A 22908-nucleotide genomic window follows, 5' to 3' on the forward strand; every position below is an offset into this window, starting at 1 on the left:
ATGATAACAAAGGTAAACAATTAAAAGGAACAAAACTATGTTTAAAATGGATTACAAAGAAGGGGGTGCAATTCAGGGAATTCAGCAAAGACAAATTTGTGAATTGCTGTGAGACTTTATGTAGACATATAAACTGATACTCAAAATGTGTGGCACACAATTTTGACAGGGTATATGTAAACCAGTTCATTGAATTAAGTGTCCTGTAGCACCTCCATACGTTACAGCAGATAGAGAGGAGCTGCAGTGTCTAGGCATTGGGTTGCCTGTGCCTTTAAGACCCTAGCCCTGGGAAGCAGGTGCTGACACATACTGTCCTGTGAGAGGGGAAACAAAAAAGTCTAGGGTGACCAGGTGTCCGGTTTTCAACTGGAATACCCAGTTGAAAAGAGATTCCGGCAGCTCCATTCAGCACTGTTGACCGGGCTGTTGGCTGTCCAGTTGGCGGCACTGTACCGTGGGGCTGGCAAGCTCCCTGTTAGCATCCATACCGCACAGCTCCCAAAAGCAGCAGCATATCCCCCCTCCAGATCCTATGTGTAGGAGTAGCCAGAGGGCTCCGCACGCTGCCCCCGCCCCAAGCACCACCCCCGCAGCTCCCATTAGCTGGGAACTGTGACCAGTGAGAACTGTAGGGGTGGTGACTGCAATGGGGCAGTGCACAGAGCCGCCTGGCCACACCTCCGCATAGGAGCTGGAGTGGGGATATGCCACTGCTTCCAGGAGCTGCTTGAGGTAAGCGCTGCCCAGAGCCTGCGTTCCTGCGTCCCGTGCCCCAACTCCCACCCTGGAGTCCCCTCCCACATTCAGAACCCCCCAACCCCAGCCCGGAGCCCGCTCCTGCACCCCAAACTCCTCAGCTCCAGCCCCACCCAGAGCTCACACCCCCAGATGGAGCCCACCCCCCTCTACACCCCAACTCCCTGTCCCAGTCCTGATCCCCTCCCACCCTCCAAACCCCTCGGTCCCAGCCTGGAGCCTCCTCCTGCACTTCAAATCTCTCATCCCTGGCCCCACCCCAGAGCCCACGCCCCCAGTCAGAGCCTGCACCCCTCCTGCATCCCCAATCCCCAGCCCAGTGAAAATGAGTGAGGGTGCGGGAGAGTGAGCAACAGAGGGAGGGGGATGGAGTAAGCGGTGGGTGGGACCTTGGGAAAGGGGCAGGGCATGGGGCAGGGCCTTGGGGAAGTGGCAGGGCATGTGGGAGGCAAGTGTGTTTGGTTTTGTACTATTGGAAAGTTGGCAACCCTATAAAAGCTCCTCTACTGCCCCCCCCCCCATTTTTGCCACCATGGTTAAACAACAAAGTAGAAGCAGCAGTGAGAGGCAAAAAGGCATCCTTTAAAAAGTGGAAGTTAAATCCCAGTGAAGAAAATAGAAAAGAGCATAAACACTGGCAAATGAAGTGTAAAAATACAATTAAGAAGACCAAAAAAGAATCTGAGGAACAGTTAGCCAAAGACTCAAAAAGTAATATCAAATTTTTTTTAAGTACATCAGAAGCAGGAAGCTTGTTAAACAACAAGTGGGGCCATTGGACGATCGAGGTGCTAAAGGAGCACTCAAGGACGATAAAGGCCATTGCTGAGAAACTAAATGAATTATTTGCATTGATCTTCATAGCTGAGAATGTGAGGGAGATTCCCGAACCTGAACCATTCTTTTTAGGTGACAAATCTGAGGAACTGTCCCAGATTGAGGTATCATTAGACAAGGTTTTGGAACAAATTGATAAATTAAACAGGAATAAGTCACCAGGACCAGATGGTATTCACCCAAGAGTTCTGAAGGAACTCAAATGTGAAATTTCAGAACTACTAACTGTAGTCTGTAACCTATTGTTTAAATCAGTTTCTGTACTAGATGACTGGATAGCTAATGTGACGCCAATTTTTAAAAGGGGCTCCAGAGGTGATCCCAGCAATTACAGGCCTGTAAGCCTGACTTCAGTACTGGGCAAATTGGTTGAAACTATAATAAAGAACAATATTTTCAGACATATGGATGAACATAATTTGTTGAGGAAGAGTCCACATGGTTTTAGTAAAGGGAAATCATGCCTCACTGATCTACTAGAATTCTTTGACGGAGTCAACAAGCATGTGGACATGGGGGATCCAGCGGACATAGTGTACTTAGATTTTCAGAAAGCCTTTGACAAGGACCCTCACCAAAGGCTCTTGTGCAAAGTAAGCTGCTACGAGATAAGAGGGAAGGTGCTCTCATGGATTAGTAACTGGTTAAAAGATAGAAAATAAATGGTAGGTAGAAACGGTCAGTTTTCAGAATGGAGTGAGGTAAATAGTGGTGTCTCCCAGCGGTCTGTTCCGGGACCAGTCCTATTCCAACGTATTTATAAATGATCTGGAAAAAGGGGCGAACAATGGGGTGGCAAAATTTGCAGATGATAAAAAATTACTCAAGATAGTTAAGACCAAGGCAGATTGCGAAGAGTTACAAAAGGATCCCTCAAAACTGGGTGACTGGGCAACAAAATGGCAGATGAAATGTAATGTTGATAAATGCAAAGTAATGCACATTGGAAAGCATAATCCCAACTATACATATAAAATGATGGGATCAAAATTAGCTGTTACCACTCAAGAAGGAGATCTTGGACCCTTGTGGATAGGTCTCTGAAAACATCCACTCAATGTGCAGCGACGGTCAGAAAAGCTAACAGAATGTTGGGAATCGTTAAGGGATAGCGAATCGGACAGAAAACATCACGTCGCCGCTGTATAAATCCAGAGTGCGCCCACATGTTGCATACTGTGTGCAGTGTGGTGGCCCCGTCTCAAAACAGATGTACTGGAACTGGAAACGGCTGGGAAAAGGGGAAACTGAAACACTCAGGGGCACAGAGCAGCTGCCACGTGAGAGCAGAATAACAAGACTGGGCTTTCAGCTGAGACAAGGGGGGGGGTGGCAGTCGCTCTGCGCACGCTCAGTACAACCCAAGCAGAACATTCCCTCAAGGAGACGTTTCTACACCACACTGACGTTGCGCGGTGAGACCGCCTCGGGGGTTCCGGGCCCAGCTCATGTTTCCGGAGGGGCTGACTTATGGTGCCCAGTGCTGACGCTATTTCCACTCACCGCTTGGCGTCACATCCCTTCCCCCTTTCTCTCCCCCTCCCCGTGCGGCGGCGCTCGCTGACAAACTACAATTCCCAGGAGCGGGCGGGGCCCCAGGACTCGCTTTCCCAGCGTGCCCCGCGGCAGGGTCTGGGTAGTAGTGCGCACGCGTCCTAGCCAGCGCCGAGCGAGGGCTCCGGTTTGACCTAGAGCGGCAGGAGACAATGGCGGCGGCCGCGGGGCAGGTGACCGACAGCGGAGCCGGGCTCGCGGGGACCCGAGCGGGAAGGGGCCGGGCCTCACCGCCCCGGGGTCCGTGGGCTCCTCGGCCGGGCCCGGCGGTCGCTCCCCCCGAGCGTGTCCGCGGGGGGCTCCCGGACTCCTGGGTTCTCCCCTGGCTGGGGCGCCCGGCGGGCGGGTGGGACTCGGGTTCGGCCTGTGGCCGCGGGGCTCGCTGAGGCGCCCGGCGAGCCCGTGGCCCAAGCGCGGGTGTTTTTCCTCCTGACTCACTTTCTTGCTGAGGGAAATTAAATCCCCCCCAACCCCCCTTGTCTTCTAGCTGCGCTTCTTCAGCACCTCCCTGGCCAGGCCGGCGTCCCAGCTGGTAAAGGTAGGGTCGCTTACGAGTGTTTGATGGTGCAGGGAGTTCCCCGGGGCAGTTTCAGCTGGTTCATGTTGGATATTTGTCACGTACTGTTATGCCCGGGCTTTGCTGTTGCTAGTCGAAGAAGTTACCGCACCTTCCTAGGAAGTGTCCTTAACTTAGTTTCACAGGAGGCACAAATGCGGTATTGTTGGTTCAGTGTGTACTGAGTTGGCTGTCTCTGCACAAAGTGTGAATCCCAAGAGTGTGTCTGCCTCATTTACCTGAAAAACCAGTGATTTGGAGCCATCACATTTTTTTAATTGCTCCCTTACAGCTCCGCTCCAGCTCCACACAAAAACCTGCTGGTCTGTGCTCCAGCTCTGGGGTCCAAGCTCCAAAGCCCTGTGAAAAACTACACTGCAGTTAATTGAGACATCTCTCTTGGAACACATTAAAGCCCCTTGATTACTTCTCTGCATAATGCAAATATAATTCTATTTAATTAGAATGCCTATAGGTTACTTACCCCTGGTCTACACTGCGGGTGAAATCAATCCAGAGGGGGAAGGCAAGTGGGGCAATTTGCCCCAGGCCCTGCAGGGGCCCCCATGAGAATATAGTATTCTATAGTATTCCAACCTTTTTTTATGGAAGGGGCCCCTGAAATTGCTTTGCCCCAGGCCCCCTGAATCCTCTGGGTGGCCCTGAATCAATCTAAGTTACACAACTTCAGCTACGTGAATAACGTAGCTGAAGTTGATGTACTTAGATCTACTCACGATGGTGTCTTCACTGTAGTGAGTTGACAGCAGAGGCTTCCTATCAACTCCACCTGCACCTCTCGCTCCAGTGGTGTACCGAAATCAACAGGGAGCACTCAGCAGTCAATTTATCATGTCTAGACTAGACGCAATAAATCGACCCTTGCTGGATCGATTGATCGTTGCCTGCTGGGATAACTCAGTGGCTTGAGCATTGGCTTGTTCAACCCAGGGTTGTGAGTTCAATCCTTGAGGGGGCCATTTAGGGAACGGGTAAAAATCTGTCTGGGGATTGGTCCTGCTCTGAGCAGGGGGTTGGACTAGATGACCTTCTGAGATCCCTTAATCCTGATATTCTATGATCCAGCAGATAATGTAGACAAGCCCTGTTAGTGATGCTAATGTGTTATTTTCAAGCTGGTTATTTTTGTTTCAGTTCCTCTTATGGTTCTGATGTGTGGGAGAATGCCTGAAATATCTTACCACGTGCCAGTTCTTGGCTATTCATTTTTGTTCGTTACCTGTACAGTTAGTTTGCATGAATCTCACCTGCCCTATCTTTTGGCATGGGGTATGACAACAGATCCTTTTTCTCAGTGTAGATTGTGCTGCCTCCTTAATCCTGTGGGGTCTATCCAGTACCAGTACAGTTTCGCTGCATCTCTGTAGCTTCCAGTGTAGCAGCAGTAGTAGAAATAAGTCTCTTCTATCAAAACAGGAATTCCTTTTAAAGGTGATAAAAGCTTTTTACCAGAGCTTCCTGCTCAAAGTGATTTGAGTGAAAACAAGACTGCTGCAACCTTTTTAACATTAACTAATTCATACTGTTTTAAATATGAGAAGCTCAATGGGAAGTTAAACTTTTTGATTATACCAAAGGCATCCCAAAGAGCTATTGAGAAAACTGAGATAAATATTTTATCTACAGGGGGTCAAGATTTTTTCAAGTGACTAGTGATTTTTGTGTGACTATCTTAACATGCATTAACAGGCCCAAACTCTGACAGCGAGTGTTCACTAGTTTCTGAAAATCAAACTCCTTCAAGGTGTTTCAAGATGGGCACCCAAAATGACTAATCTCTTGAAAATCCTAGTTTAGTGCAGTGGCATAATTAGTAGCTGTCACACACTATCTGTTGTCAGACCCAGTCAAACTGCTATTGACATTGATGGGAGTTTAGTTGACCCTTCCACTAAAATTGGGCAGAAAGGCAGCTGGTTCTGGCCAATGAGAACAAAAGACAGAAGAGAGAGGGCCCAGGTGTTCTGTTTGCTTGGGACCAAAGAAGGAGGACAGAGGAGGGATTGAGATATAGAGTGGCTGGCTGGAAGGAGATATCTTCTGGACTTGGGTCAAAGAGCAGCCTGAGCCACCTGGTTGCATGGTGCTGAGACTTTCTAGGCTTGAGGGCCCTGAGAACTGTCTGTGCTGTGCTCAGATACACAATAAACTCTTCCGTTTTATGCTGAGAGTCACTGTGGGGTGGTATTGTTCCCTCTGGGTGTGGAGGCCTCGTGGGTCCAGTGTGAGTGGACTCCCTGATGGGGCTCACGAGAAAGAAATCTCAGAGGTATGGTGCCAGGGGGCCTAATCCCAGAGAATGAGTGCAGCCCTCCATGGCCTTTTGTTTAATTTCATCCAAAAAGCACAGAGCGCTAAGTCACTCATATCACCTATTCCATGAATAGTCCCCGTCCCCCAATAAATCAATCAATAAATAAATAGCATCTAGGCAACTGGGCTTTTAAAAGCTCTTATTTTTGTGTGTTTGTATTTGTGGTAGGTCAAAACCTTTAAGGGTAGGTTGTCTTTCAAGAGGAAAGTTGTGCATCTCCTGATGTTAAACCTGCTTGGAGTTAGTGACTCCTAATGCTTCAGACAGTTACTAATTTGACTTCTCTGTTTTTCAAGCCTCCAATCCAGGTTTATGGACTAGAAGGTCGTTATGCTACTGCTCTCTACTCTGCTGCTTCTAAGCAGAAAAAACTGGACCAGGTCGAAAAGGAGCTTAGTCGAGTATCGGTGAGTAGGTCTTGTACAGTTACTTCTCTAAACAATTTAAAATTAAGCTTTAAATTAAGTGTTGTGGAAATGGCTTTTCTTATACTGTTTTCCCCCCCTTTTCAGTTATGGAGGAGGAATTTCTCAGTCTTTAGCAAATCCTAAACATTGCAAATTTAAAAACATCACATTTTTATATAGACTATATCAGGGGTTGGCAGCCTTTCAGAAGTGGTGTGCCAAATCTTCATTTATTCACTCTAATTTATAGTTTTGCGTGCCAGTAATGCATTTTAACCTTTTGAGAAGGTCTCTTTCTATAAGTCAATAACATATAACTAAACTATTGTTGTATGTAAAGTAAATAAGGTTTCAAAATGTTTCAGAAGCTTCATTTAAAATTAAATTAAAATGCAGAGCCCCCTAGACTGGTGGCCAGGACCCAGGCAGTGTGAGTGCCACTGAAAATCAGCTCGCGTGCCGCTTTCGGCACATGTGCCATAGGTTACCTACCACTGGAATATGATTGGTATTAAACACATGCTGTTGCTTTTCTGGTCTAGTTTTCAGTGCTGACCCTTGCCTTAATAGAAAATGTGAAGAGTCGTGTTTGAAAGAGGTTTATGTTAATGCAAACTAGATACCTTTTTGGCTTGTGCCAGCAATGTCCATGCAAGACAGCTAAGAGCACAACATTTAGGTGTGTTCTACAATTCACACCCCCAAAGTCCACACTGTGGGGCAATGCAGATATAGCCTTTGTGGTGTTTGGGGTTTTTTTAATCTACACTTTCACATTTGCATAGTTTGGTTATCTTCACTTGCTGGCTTTTTAATTCCTGGGGGCTGGTCTACACTAAAAACACTGCAGCTGTGCCACTGTAGTGCTTTAATGAAGACACTCTCCACTGATGGAAGAGAGAGCTCTCCCATCGGTATAATTAATCCACCTCTACGTGAAGCAGTAGCTATGTTGGTGGGAAAAATCTCTCCTGATGACATAGTGCTGTCTACACAAGCACTGAAATCAGTATAATTAAGTTGCTCAGAGGTGTGGATTATTCACACCTCTGATAATCCACACCTCTGAGCAACATAATTATATTGCAATATTTCTGTAGTGTAGACTTGCCTGGGGATTTTTCATCATACTCTTCTATGCTTTGGCCATGGGAGATTTTCTCCTTGTATATCCAGCTTAGTAAGTCAGGAAAGAGTTATTAGATGTTTATAGAAGTTTCTACTCTGCTTTGAAACTTTCCATGTTCCTCTTCATTTAGTTAATGTAAACCTGTGCATTTTCCAAGGATATGTGTAAAAATGGGTGCATCAGGTTTTCTATTGATGAACATGTTACCTATGTTTTATCTTTTTTAGACCCTTCTGAAGGACCCCAAATTGTCTAGTGTTGTCGTGAATCCTCATGTAAAGAGTGTAATTAAACAAAAAACCATAAATGATGCTTTAGTAAAAGAGAAATTGTCTCCGATCACTATCAACTTCATGAGTAAGTCATTGATATAAGTATAGTCTGAGCATTACGCTAGCAAATGTTAATTTTTCATGACCAAACCTACTTTCATTGTCTTAGACACTTAAGAAATTATGTAAAATGAAACTATTGAAGCATTTTGGTATTTGCTGTGGTTTGCTCTTTTGCATTCTTAACTCAGTTTGTATTGGATATTTTTTTCATATGTAACTTGTTTTAAACACTGCAATACCTCTTTTTCCAGAATTGCTTGCTGAAAATGGTCGTTTGCAACAGACTCCAGATGTAATATCTGCTTTTGGAAAGATCATGAGTGCATACCGTGGAGAAGTGCTCTGCTCAGTCACCACTGCTAATGTAAGTTAGAAACATAAGTTCTGCGGGACTGGGCTTAATTGATGGTAGCTGCAAATGTTTTTGCTTAATTGCTGTAGGCAGCCTGAACAGGTTGAGCTTGGCTATGCTTGAGAAATGAACAGCACTGCATGTTCACCGCAATACCTGAATGAAAGTTACTTGTATACAGGCTTTCAGATCTCCAGCAACCATTGACCAGAAAACAAAACTGTTGTGCACTTTTTTCCTTAACTGACTTCAGTTGTTTCCCAGCGCTTACATAATTAACCATGAGCAGTATTGGGGACAAATGGTTGAGGAAAACCACAGGAGAAATTTATCAGAAATGGTAGGAAGACCTGCTCCTTTTGCTCTTGGTCTGTGGAAAATGGAAGTGGGAGGCTGCTCAAGTTTTGAGCCTCAGGTTGGAGAGCCAGTGGATCTTGCATTTTTACCTACACAGGTCACTAGTTCGTCTGATGGGCAGTAACTAAATACTTCTAGTTTTGTCAGAGTGGACCACAAGCTTAATATGAGTCAACAGTGTGATACTGTTGCAAAAAAAGCAAACGTGATTCTGGGATGCATTAACAGGTGTGTTGTAAACAAGACACGAGAAGTCATTCTTCCGCTTTACTCTGCGCTGGTTAGGCCTCAACTGGAGTATTGTGTCCAGTTCTGGGCACCGCATTTCAAGAAAGATGTGGAGGAAATTGGAGAGGGTCCAGAGAAGAGCAACAAGAATGATTAAAGGTCTTGAGAACATGACCTATGAAGGAAGGCTGAAGGAATTGGGTTTGTTTAGTTTGGAAAAGAGAAGACTGAGAGGGGACATGATAGCAGTTTTCAGGTATCTAAAAGGGTGTCATCAGGAGGAGGGAGAAAACTTGTTCACCTTAGCCTCCAATGATAGAACAAGAAGCAATGGGCTTAAACTGCAGCAAGGGAGATTTAGGTTGGACATTAGGAAAAAGTTCCTAACTGTCAGGGTAGTTAAACACTGGAATAGATTGCCTAGGGAAGTAGTGGAATCTCCATCTCTGGAGATATTTAAGAGTAGGTTAGATAAATGTCTATTAGGGATGGTCTAGACAGTATTTTGTCCTGCCATGAGGGCAGGGGACTGGACTCGATGACCTCTCGAGGTCCCTTCCAGTCCTAGAGTCTGAGTCTGAGTTTTGGTTCCTCCTAGGTTGCCAGCCAATGACTTTTCCTAGTAAATCTCTGAAAATCTAGGACTGGGCTATAATTAACTTTCTAGCCAGGCTAAATAATTCATTGCTTCCATTTCTTGTTTACAAAGTACACACAGCTCTCTGTATCCACAACTTCAGACATTAACACTGTTGTGAGCTGAAAGAACATCCTAGTTAAATGTTCCCCGAACTGTGTTCCGCGGAACACTGGTGTTCCACACAATGTGAATAGGTGTTCTGTGAAAGAATCATAATTAGCAAAAAGAGTCTACAGTTTTTTTTAATTTTAAATTTTGCATATTTGAAGCATAGTTTATAACTTCTTTTTTATTATTTTTTTTTTTTAATGAGTATAATTTAACATAAAACTCTTTCTGGTTTTTGATAGATCTCGTATTGAATATCATGGCATAAAGAGAACGTGTCACGCAAGCATGTTGATGTCTACCCCTTTTGGGCACATTTCAGTTAGTGATGTCGTACCCCTTCCGCTCAAGGCTGCGCGAATTGCAGTGGTATGCACACACCATTCTCTTTACGCCATGTTGAATATAACATTCACTCAACATGTTCAAACCTGTGGGTCTTTACCATGTGTGCGATAAGCACAACTAAATTAGCTTTGCTCAAAACAATAAAAATGTGACAAACAAAATTTGACAAATCAGTATTTCTAAATATTGTTACTAAACCTAATCACCATGGATTTGTGGCTAAAAGAAGGAACTTTGAAACAAAAAGCAAGTTCTTCTGGTACTCCAACTGTGTCCGAAATAAACGAGCAAAATATTGTGATACTTCAAAGTGAGAATGAACAGTCGCAGTCTTTTGCTGCCAAAAAATCTGTTAGTACTAGTGAGTTATCCAATGTGAAAGAATTTCCACCGAAGTAGATCAAAAAACAAGAAGCAGGTGTTAAAAGACCAAAATGAAAGTTTTGTCTTTCGGTTTTATGTATGTTGGAAATAAAGATGTTCCTGATGCGCAGTGCGTTGTGTGCAACAAAATACTAGCAAAGAGTTCATTGGCTCCTGCTAAACTTCATAGGCATTTGGAAACCAAGCGTGCTGAATACAGAGACAAAGATATACGTCTTTTCAAGAGGAAGCATGACTCACTTGGAAATTGTAAACTTTCGATGATTAAAATTGCTAAAACAGACAACAAAAGTGCAACAAAAGCATCTTATTGAGTAAGTTACCGTATAGCACTTGCCGGAGAAGTTACACTATTGGAGAACCACTTATCAAGCCTTGCGCAAAAGATATTGTAATGTGCATGTTGAGTGAGCAGTCTGGTAAAGAAATTGATGCTGTACAGTTGTCAGATAATACTGCACGCCGTATTAAAGATCTTGCCGATGACAGAAAAAGAGCTAGTTTGCTGACTGAAAATTTGCCGTGAGTATTCATTGTAGCTAGATGAGTCCACTGACATTTCAGGACTTGCTGTGCCACTAGTATTTGTCCAATGTAGATTTAATAATATTATTAAAGAGGACCTGCTCTTATGTGAATCTCTGCAAAGCAACACAACTGGAGAAGAAATATGCAACTGCATCAACAATTTTATCAAAGCATGAAATTAGTTGGGGAAAATGTATTTATGTACTGACAGTGCTCGGGCAATGATTGGGAAGATGAAGGGAGCAGGAATGCGAATCATAAGTATGGCACCAAAAAGCACTAAGAGCCATTGTGTTCTACACAGACAAGCACTTGCAGTTAAAAACATACCAGCATATCTGAACATTGTACTCAGTGAAGCAGTACAAATTATCAATTTTGTCAGGTCTCAACCACTTCAATCCAGGTTATTTAAAATTTTGTGTGAGAAAATGAGTAGTCAGCACAAAGTGCTTCTTTTACATATGGAAGTGAGGTGGCTATCCAGAGGAAAAACGCTTGTGAGGCTTTTTGAGCTCCGTTGTGAACTATTGGTATTCTTCAGATAATTCAGGATGAAAATTTAATGACTGTCTGACAAATTCCTCATGGCTAATGAGACTTGCGTATCTAGCAGATATTTGTGCAAAATTAAATGAAATTAATCTGTCGCTGCAAGGGAAAGAATGTGACTTTTTTTACTACAATGGATAAAATTTTGTCATTAAAAAAGAAACTGGAATTCTGGGCATCTTCTGTAGAACAGAATAACTTCAACAGCTTCCCTACAGTATCTGAATTTCTGACTGAAATAAATTCTACAGTCCATGAAGTTTCCAGCACCATTTTACAGCACTTAAGTGACTTGCAGGCCTCTATTAGAATATTTTCCTACAACTACTGATGATGATGCTTGGGTTAGAAATCCGTTTGTAATTACAGCCAGACCAGTTGGTTATACTGTGCACGATTATGAAAGCCTAATTGACTTAATTTCTGATTCTGATTTGAAACAAAAGTTTAAGGATCTTCTGCTGAATAATTTTTGGAGCAGCCTAATAGAATAGTACCCTGATGTGGCTAAACGTGCCGTTCAAGTGCTCCTTCCTTTTGCTATAACTTATTTGTGTGAGACGGGATTTTCGTATTATACTGCAACAAAAACCAAATATAGGAGTAGACTTGATGCGGCACCTGACATGAGGATTCAACTTTCCAGCATTATTCCTAATATTAAGCGAATTTATGATAGAAAAACGCAAAAACACCAATCTCATTAAATCCAAATTTGTATTTGTTTATAAAAATAGATTTTCCTAATAAAAAATATAACTTGTTTGGTGTTTGTGTGTATATATAAAAGCAGGTTTTTTAAGTAGAACACTGTTTTTAATTTTGATTCTTGCAGTTGATTTTTGTACTACTTTATATGCGCTTTACAGTTAGAAATTGTTCAAGTTATTTTAAATTTGTATTTTGGCTTTGTTTTATAAAATATATTTGCGCATAAATCATGCAATTTATTTGAAAACCAAACTGCTACAAAATAATATAAGTGTTCCGTAATAGGGTAAAGTGTTCCGTGGCCAAAAAAGTTTGGGAAATGCTGGCCTAGTTAATGACTTACTGGACACGTGAAAAGACTTGCATGTGTGTTTGGGTGCACAAGTTCTCGTCTGTGCTCTAAGTTTCTGTGGCTAAAATTACCTCTTGTGCCCATACCTGCTCTTTTATGGCTTTTAAAGACACTGTCACAATTTATTTTTTCAATAACTTATCAGCAAAACAGCTAGAATCTAGAACTGTTGATGTTCTCTGCAAAATCTGCTCTGATTCCACTGTGGTCCCATCTCCATAGTAGGTGAATGGCTTACAAACATTCCTGACTGTGTCCTTTCTATATCCCTGTGAGGTAGGAAGGTATCCTCTCCATTTTGTAGATGGGGAACTGAGGTGACTGCCTAAGGTCATACAGGAAACCTGTGGCAAAGCTGAGAATTGCAATCCAAAGAGTAGAGTCCCAGTTCAGTAATTTAACCATCTTTTCTATGTTCAATCTTTAGTACATGTTTGCAGCAGAAAATAAACTTTCACTGTATAACTAGGCACAGCTGTCTTGCTGATCGAAAACAGTCTCCGTCAAAATGGAGTGTTGGCATATGGAGTTTTGACATTCCTAAATGATATAACATCTATACATGTAATTAAGTAGAACTAAAACTAACCTGTCCAAGGCACACCAAACAAATGCTACTTTTTATGCTCTCCTACATTCACTGTGTATTGCCCAAAAGTGTGGCTCATTGCTCTTTCTTCCTTTAGTCCTCCTCCAGTTGGTGTATTAAGCTTGGGAATAGAAAATTCAGGTATTTTTTGCGCATTGGATATTTAAATACAGCCCTTCATTTTCTGTAGTTTTGATTTTGACTTTTTATTTCCCCTCCCCCATCCCATCCCACCCAAGCCCTTGGATGAGGCCGGCCTCGCTGAATTAAAAACAGCTTTGAGTGGCTTCCTGGCTAAAGGAGAAGTCTTGAAATTGGAAACCAAGGTAAGGACTAATGGCTTGTGAATAAATTCCATAAAGTGAAGCAATTTCTGTAACTAACAGGCGGATCTGAGGTACAGACTCCATTGAAAGATCTATTGTAAATTTTTTTTATGCATTTTAGTTTTTCTTGGTCTAGTAAAATTTGATATACATATTAAATTCTGCTTTTGATTATAAATGCAGTGGCATTTTTAATAACTAAACTTGCATCATAGTAACTGCAAGAACAAGATTACTATTAATTAGGCACATTTTTTCTTTACTGCATAGAAAAGATTGACAATTGAATATTTGGCCAATGGATTTTCATTTAATAGATGTGTGTAACTTTCTTCTTCCTAGACTGATCCATCAATCCTGGGTGGAATGATTGTCAGCATTGGGGATAAGTATGCTGACATGTCAACAAAATCGAAGATTCAGAAACTGACCAAAATCATGAGAGATACCGTGTAACATCTTATCCAACTGTTTTTCACAGTGAAACCTGTCAATCTATTATATGGAAACAATAAAATATTTCTCCTTCGATAGGCTGTAGTGTTTATTTAGAGCAGGGCAAGCAACCTATGGCATGGGTGCCGAAGGCGGCGCACAAGCTGATTTTTCAGTGGCACTCACACTGCCCGGGTCCTGGCCACCGGTCCAGGGGGCTCTGCATTTTATTTAATTTTAAATGAAGCTTCTTAAACATTTTAAAAACATTTATTTACTTTTTACATGTAATAGTAGTTTAGTTATTATAGACTTAGAGAGAGAGACCTTCTAAGAACGTTAATGTATTACTGGCACACAAAATCTTAAATTAGAGTGAATGAATGAAGACTCTGCACACCACTTCTGAAAGGTTGCCGACCCCAATTTAATGTAAGGTGATTAACTCTGAAATGCAACATTAGCTGCAGTAACCTCTCCAAAGTTACGTGAAGAGCTTCAGTTACAGACCCCTGTTTAGCCACCCTGTAACTCTTGGTTTGGAAAATGGGCTTGACCTGAATCTAGCTATGTAACTCTGAAGGCAATGGAGAACGTTTTCTGTAAAAGTAGACAAATTGGTCAAATGGTTGAGTTGCACTACATTAGTTATTGTTCCTGTCTTTTAATCCGGGAACAGCGTTCATAGAGGGCACTGCAAAGGTAACTGCTCTATAAATGTCAACAGATTACATTTGCGGTTGTATGAATCAGTCTGTTTTCAAAGACAGGAACAATGTAATGCTTAAACTGCCATTAGTTGAAAACACATTTTGTCATGAAGCTAATGGAATGGTAAACAATGACCCGTTATCAAGGAGTTCTCAAACGGCCAAGTGCATAAACTTAGCTGTTTCAGCCAAAACTCATCCACCTATCAAGTATATAATTTCCATCATACATAGTCTGTTTTACATGTCAAACTACTGAATGTACAATTGTCTACAAATCTCAGTTGATACTTTAAGTGGGAAGTCTCAGTAAAATGTATCTTAAGATTCAAAATCAAAATGTTGTAATGAAATATGCATTTCTTTGGACTTAAGGTTTATTTGGATATTCTGAGCTTTCAATTTTTTTTAAATAGTAGATTTACCCTCTAAAAATCCATGACTTTTTTTATGTAAGTAACTTTAAATGGTTTTGGAAACAGATTTTAAATATACTTACCTCAGTTCTGAGATCACCTGTTTGAGATATCTGCTATTGGGTGCACCTGACTGATGTTGCTGAGAGAAGACATGGAATTGGCAATACTACTCTGAGTTTGTTGCAGATGTACTAATTCTTCCTACAGCCCATACTCCTTTTTTCCTATTTAAATAAAAAGACAAGTGGAAATTAAATGGTTTAGTAGTAATTGGAGTGAGTGGAAGGAGAGGACTGAGTTCTTTTAGAAGCAGGACACCCTGCCGAAACTGCTGCACTTCTTGAGTGGCAGGAGTTCTTCACTTAGGCCTACCGTACCTGCACCCTACCCAAAAAAAACCCACAAGGGGAGACAGGACACTCAACTGCAGGCTGAGGGAGCTCCTTTTTCTCTGCAGTGAGTGCCACTAAGAAATCCAGAACCAGCCATGTCTACCTATTAGGATAAAGTAAGGCCCCCAGTGTTAGAAGTAAAAGAAAATAAAAGCAGAGTACAGCAGCACAGTAGATCCTGCAACTGAATTAAAATGCTAACTGGGGTCTCAACCCTACATTGAAGTTAAGTTAGGAGTAAACACAGGATGAGGAATAGGGATCCTATTAGTACTTCCACTGTTTGTGTGGCTTGAACTTGCAACCTCTGTCAATTTCCACATCTGTAAAATGGGGACAAAATACCTATTTCGCAGAGGTGCTGGGACACTTCATTCAAGGCTTTCATAGCTATAAATAAAGTGTGCTATATGTGCCAAACCTTACTAAAAAAAATAGTATTTGTATTTCCTTGCATATTACTATGATGTAAATCTTTAACCAAAAATGTCATTGAAGATTCAAGCTTTTCTACACATTCAACATCAGACGCAATTCATTGTTTAAAAAAATTAGGTTTATTCTTGCATAATTTCACATAAGTACAGTCTGTGTCAAACAAGAATAGAATCTTATTTGCAGTATTAATCTCACTGAATACAGCAGTGGAAGTGGGTGTAATCTGTACAAAAGGAATACTAAAAACTTTTCTTTGACCTAGTTCATAAATGGAATAACTTAACAAAGAGGAGCAAAGGAAACAGCAGATCCAAAAAATTCATCCCAGCATGTTTGAGAGTTTCATAATATAAAGGAACAGTGTTGTCTAACTATTTTCCATTATTACCTATGATGACCAGTTTGAAAAAAAGCATGGAATGGATAGTGAAGAACAAATATCTAAATTAACAGTACACATGTATTTTTCTGAAAAAAGAAAATTGTTTTCCCTGTTTACCCAGATCTGAGAGACACACATGTAGCACAAGTATTTTATAATGCCTTAGGAATTTGTAGGCTCTTATGAACACTACATACAGTACAATACTTCTTTTTAAAGGAAACTAAATAATACCATTACTTGGCCACAAAAAGTGTACTAGCAAGTAACAACACAACCAGCAAGAGGGTGTTCCCTATTTTATGTATTAACATTGGAAAAAATACTGTGAATTTCCTTTTTCAATAACCTACCAACACTTATGTAAAAAGTACCACTGCTAAAGTCTGTAAAGGTTGCAGAGCTAAATTCCCTTTCCAGTTAACTGAAGAAAGGAATAGGGTATTCTGCAAAACCTATTCATCACAAGTTAGCATTCTAAAAAGCAGCTAATCCTTTTGTAAACTAGTTGGGGAAGAACTTTAACATTTATGATACGATAGAAGAGAAACTACAGTGCATTTCCATTCATTCTATTCAAAATGCTGATGAAAAACTTTGAGATCTTTAAATAGTATTCTGGGTAGAAAAATAATAGCAAATTGCCTCACATTCAACCAAAACCTGTCTTCCTACTGGGCAAACTGGCCTCATGAGAAGATGCATTTTTGTGAAGGTAAGAGAGGGTTGGCGTGTAATTTCATCAATAAAATAAGGAAGCCAATGCATCCATATGCAGTGGGTTAGGACAGGTTTATACCCCACTGAAACTGGATGCCAGTGGTGTATGGGCCTTGTGCTGGGCTTTAGCACAGAAGTAAATTTCACTGTTAGTGCTCTGTGCGCCACAAAGTGACACTGCTGTAGGGTTGTTCTGAAAACACCGGCACTTAGGCCTGATTCAGGAAACAAAAGTGTATTCATGGTGGAAACCTAGTGATAGCATCCCATGAGTCCTGCCTGGATGACCACAACTGAACTGATGGAGTCCTCAGATGCTACCAAAAGAGAAGTCAATCAAAGCACACCAGGAAGCTGTAGTGTGCACTAGCATGGTCCTCACAAACAGTCAGTGCACAGCACATTAGTGTGCTGTAGTTTTACATCCCAGCTTGCGGCGCACCAACTCATCAGCTAGAAAAGCCCAAAGTAGTAGCAAAAAACATGGACCGAGTATAAGAAAGAATTAAAAATACTTTGATTAAACATCTTTCACCAGCACTAAAATGACTGAAGTGAAAGCAACTGAACAGTAGATTAAAAGCCCAGCTGCAGTGGCTAGTCATTACAGTAACTCCTCGCTTAACGTTGTAGTTATGTTCCTGAAAAATGCAACTTTAAGCGAAACGATGTTAAACAAATCCAATTTCCCCATAAGAATTCATGTAAGTAGAGGGGTGTTTGTTAGGTTCCAGGGAATTGGTACACAGCAATAATGATTATGAAGCTTGGTTGAGGTGGTGAAGTCAGAGGGTGGGATATTTCCCAGGGAATGCCTTACCGCTAAATGATGAACTAACCCTCAAGGGTTAACAGGTTGTTAATGTAGCCTCACACTCTACAAGGCATGGCAGAGAGAGACAGACACACACCCTGTGGGTGTCAGAGAGAGACGCATTGCCCCTTTAAGTATGCTGACCCCACTCTAAGTACATTGCCTTTTTAAGTAGATCAGCAAGTTCATAGACTCATAGACTCCAGGACTGGAAGGGACCTCGAGAGGTCATCGAGTCCAGTCCCCTGCCCTCATGGCAGGACCAAATACTGTCTAGACCATCCCTGATAGACATTTATCTAACCTACTCTTAAATATTTCCAGAGATGGAGATTCCACAACCTCCCTAGGCAATCTATTCCAGTGCTTAACCATCCTGACAGTTAGGAATTTTTTCTTAACATCCAACCTAAACCTCCCTTGCTGCAGTTTAAGCCCATTGCTTCTTGTTCTACCCTTAGGGGCTAAGGTGAACAAGTTTTCTCCCTCCTCCCTATGACACCCTTTTAGATACCTGAAAACTGCTATCATGTCCCCTCCCAGTCTTCTCTTTTCCAAACTAAACAAACCAAATTCTTTCAGCCTTCCTTCGTAGGTCATGTTCTCTAGACCTTGAGACAGCAGCAGCTGCCAGCAAGCTCCCTCCGTCCTGAGCCCTGTTGTGTCCGCTCCCCCACCCCGTCACTCTATGGAGATGGCTAAGTGGGGTAAAGGAGCGGGGGGGGGGGACACCCTGACATTAGCCCCTCTCTATCCCCCCCCCCCGCCCCGCACAGCAAGCAGGAGGCTCCCTGGAGCAGCTCCAAGGCAGAAGGCAGGAGCAGCACACAGCAGTGAGGGGAGGGACAGCTAAGCTGCCCAGCAACTGATAGCCTGCTGGGCGGCTGCTGCACAGGGAACTTAGGGCAGCAGGGAACTGATACGGGGGCTGCTGGTCCACCCTGGTCCACCCTGGTTCCAAGCCCCCACCACTAGCTCCAATGGGCTGCTCTTCCTGCAAGCAGAGGACAAAGCAGGCGGCTGCCAAACAACATTGCTTGATGTTTTGAGGTCCTAGAATTTAATGCTAAATATGTATTTTACAGCTTTAAAAAAGTGCAAGGAATTAAGTTGCAATCTCAGCAGAACCTCTTCTAAATGCTATGTCAAGCAGCTATGCTAGTTTAACATATTTCTACTACACCTTTTTATGCACTTAAGTCATATATATACAGAAAAATAATCTCAAAAACAGTTCACACTTTGAAATATTAAAAAAAAATTCTAGTCCTTTTTCTATTATGTAATATTTGACAACATAGCCATGGTTTTATACTGTATACACATACATTCGCCTATATACGTATATGTATTTATATATACACATTGATATAGATGTGTGTGCATACACACGTGAACACAATGCCAAGTTTCATGTGGAATGCACATACAGGGCAAACCCTCTCAAAGCAAAGGCAATTTGACCGTATTACTAATCTTTCTGTGTTTCAAAGATTTTGACTGGTAGATTAGCACTGATTGAAATTCCACAGTGGCACACACTGCAATGTGAGTTTAGACTATAGTGATGCTGGAAAAGTCCATATTTGTTACCTCTCAATTTTACAAAAGTTGTATTAGCCATAATGATTATTCCCCCCAATGCTACTCATGTGTAACAAAAGGTGGGCTTTTCAGGGTAAAAATCTGTGAAATGAACATTAAAAAATATTCCATCATAGAAACTTGTGGAGAAAATATATAATGAAGTACTTCTAGCAAAAGCTTTGTAGAGTTTATCAGTACAATAACTTGCTGTCTCATTCAATGTGCCTGGGTCAGGTCCGAAACACTATGCCACCTTTTGGAGCGAACAGTCTGGCTTTGCACCATCATTACACTTGGTAAATAGAGAGGGCTTTTGACTCCTGAATCAACTTACAAAATTATCTATTTCATTATTTTTAAATATGTTGCTGTAGATCAAGATTTCAATCATCATGATACACACTGTGAACAAAATTCGCTAGCATTCAGTGGTTACAAACCCAATGAATATCAGCTTGTAAAAAGGGAGAAACCTGAGATCAAAACTGCAAGACTATGAAATGTTTTGATTTCAAATCAGCAGGAGCCTGACATTCTGTTCCATCCATGGGCTATATATCATAACCTTCCCTCCCTCTGTGGGTCAGATAACTTGAATGGACTGTATAATTGAGGCCCCAAACCGGCAAAGCACTCTAGCACATGATTAAGTCTGTCTCTGTTCAGCAAAGCACTTAAGCAGATGCTTAACTTTAACCACAGGAGTAATCCCATCCTTATTCGTCCAAGCACTAAGCACGTGCTAAAGTGCTTTGTTGAACAGGGCCATACAGCTGTCATTGTAGATAGCGGGGCTGACGGGTAAGAAGCCTAGAAAATACCCTCTACAGTAGCAATATGTACATATATCACTGGTGGTTTGAATAGTGCCTCTGTGTAGAGCGAGAGACTGATTACTTTCCAAATGCATGTGTTTAAGTGACAAGAGACCTAGAATATCCATGCACTCTACATGGGAAGAAAGAACCCTGGACTGTTGTGGAGAAATATAGGCAAAGGCTTAGCCAGATGCTAAACATTCCCACATTGTGAATTAGTCTATTTCAGAGCCTGCAGCAAAGACAGCTTAGGACGGATAGTCACTAGGCAGACCAAATCCAGATCATCAGAAGCTTTTGAATGGACCCCAACATCTTTTTATTTACTTATTAACATTGTTATTGTGGTGTGACAAATGTTTCTCTGGCGTGTGGACCTTGACTATATCTCAAACAAGAAATTTGGACCTTGACAAAAACTAACAGACTACCCCTGGCCTAAGAGTTAGCCATCCATCATCTAGCACCTTGGTGTACGCTTATGTCTACACTGCAAAGAAAGGCCCACAGCAGCGAGTCTCAGAGCCAGGGTCAGCTGACTCAGGCTTGCACTATGGGGCTCAAAATAGCAGTGAAGCCATCTGGGCTGAAGCTGTAGCCCAGGCTCTAAAGCCCAGCGAGGGGGGAGAGTCTCGGAGCCGGAATGCTTACCCTGCTCTTCCTAGCCCTGTAGCACAAGCTGTGAACCAGGCTCTGAGATTCTCTGCCATGGATTTGAGGTTTGGTTTTTTGCAGTGTAGCCGTACCCTAAGCGTCCTGCTGGAACCCAGGCAGGAGCTAAACCTTCCCTGGGCTCAGTGACCTCCACCTACATCCAACAAAACACAAGAGGGAAGGGAGCAGCTCAGGCAAACTCCCCATGGTGCTTTGAAGAATGCATCTCATGCCCCATTTGAGCTGACTGTGTCTGCAACCAGAGCTGCACTAAGGGCCTAACCCAATTGTCACAGCAATCAGTAAGAGCTTTTCTATTGACTTTAATGGGAGACGAATCGGACCCCCATTTAAGGAGACGACTGTCCTCCCTGCTGGTACCGGTATAAACAGCAAATGATTGTAGTGACATTGCACTCAGACAGGGAATACAGCTACAGGCTAGGGAAGGCAGTCCTGTGAGAAACGGATACTTGGCACATTAATGCTGATGGAAAGATCATGGATCTAATTCTTTCTATAGCAATGGCATGGGCCAAAAAGGATATTTATGTGACTCTTGGATGCTCCTCAGGACTGTCTGGCTCACACCAGGAAAGATCCCTAGAGCAGTATTTTTATGTCCAAGGAATCAGCGAGAGAGTGCTTTAAATACCAGGCTGACTCCTCTTAGCACAGTAACACCTGAAGACTCTGATCACTCAAGGAGCTTCACTGAATTAAACGGGGCTCAGTCGATGCAGGAGTCTGGTCACTGGGAACAACTTGCAGGTGCAAGCTTTACCAGTGGTTTATTATTATGGGAGTGTGTGCCACCTTTGCTGATAGTGAAGATCTCTTACGGTGTCCTGGGTCTGAGTTTTTATTCTGAAGTGATAGAAGAATCCAGTTTGGAAGATTTGCTCTTGTATTCTGAGCTCTCTGAAATTACATTGGTCAGGACATTCTGCCTTTAACCATGTATCACCATCACTAAGCAATTTTAATCTTTTTCAAGACTTGTGTCTGGTTACCTCCTGTTACTCACTAGTATTACCAGGCTTCACCCTGAGGAAGTGTTGGGAGACACCCAGTTCTCCCCTTGTTAAGATGAATACACTTACTATATACATGGAAGAGCGGACAGGAGTGAAGGAGACTTCCTGTTATGCCCACATTACCTGGAGATTCTGTATTACAATATAAAGCCAAACTATAAACACACAGTTTTGCCTCTTGTGGGTGCTCTCAGAATGTTTTTTTAACTGCTGTATACAAAGCAAGATCATTTTTTCAGTGAAGGCAGTGAATCTGCTGAAACGTCACAGTATTATTTTCAGAAAAGATCTATAAAAAAGCATTGCACCCCAACCAAGAAACTGCTACTACATGTTATTTCTAAGCAAATATATTTCACCAATAAAATGGAGTCAGCTAACAGAGTGAAATGTACCCTTATGCCAAGGGGCAGGACAAGGCCTACACACTGCTTCAGTCCCACGCGAGCACTATTGTGAGTGCTAAGGAGGACTATACGTGGGCTAACCCTCTGCACAGTGGTATATTTTACCCATTAGTGAACTGGGAGATAGTGAAGAAGAATGAAAGTCCCAACTTGTTTCAAGGCTCTGCCACGTACAAATGGCAATTTCACTTGTCCTGAAGCTTTTCTGTGAAATAAATAGGAGTACTTGTGGCACCTTAGAGACTAACAAATTTACTGTAGCATAATAAATTGTTAGTCTCTAAGGTGCCACACGTACTCCTATTCTTTTTGCGGATACAGACTAACACGGCTGCTACTCTGAAACCTGTGAAATAAATGACTCCATTCAGAGGTGGTGATTCTGACTGATCACTGAGCTCATTTGTCTAGTGGAAGGTAATGTGGGCTCTTGCCCTCACTGCAGTATTTACCTATATTGCAGTACTGGGGCCATTCCGTATATTTACAATGGCAGATATCACACACACAGTGCTCCACTAGGTGGTAATAAGGATCCATTTTTTAATGATAACCACTGTTGTATTTGTATGTGCTGGGATTTTCAAAGGAACCTAAAGGAAATAGATGCCCAGATTCCATTGGGTTCAAATGGAATTTGCATGCCAAACTCCCTTGGGCAGCTCAGCAAACCCCATCTATAAGGCAATGGCAGGTAAACTAAGTGTG

At 42.3% G+C, this 22908-nt stretch overlaps 1 protein-coding gene across 1 annotated transcript; it reads left to right on the forward strand.

The window, feature by feature from the left end:
- Window positions 1-3216: 3216 nt before the first annotated feature.
- ATP5PO (ATP synthase peripheral stalk subunit OSCP) lies at window positions 3217-13918 on the forward strand. Its single transcript, XM_030578501.1, has 7 exons — window positions 3217-3323; window positions 3638-3688; window positions 6338-6448; window positions 7805-7934; window positions 8164-8276; window positions 13301-13387; window positions 13730-13918. Exons 1-7 carry the CDS (start codon window positions 3303-3305, stop codon window positions 13841-13843), a joined length of 627 nt encoding a protein of 208 aa, XP_030434361.1. The 5' UTR covers window positions 3217-3302; the 3' UTR covers window positions 13844-13918.
- The last annotated feature ends 8990 nt before the right edge of the window (window positions 13919-22908 follow it).

Source organism: Gopherus evgoodei, chromosome 1, assembly GCF_007399415.2.
Source record: "Gopherus evgoodei ecotype Sinaloan lineage chromosome 1, rGopEvg1_v1.p, whole genome shotgun sequence".
In the NCBI taxonomy this organism is placed as follows: Eukaryota; Metazoa; Chordata; order Testudines; family Testudinidae; genus Gopherus; species Gopherus evgoodei.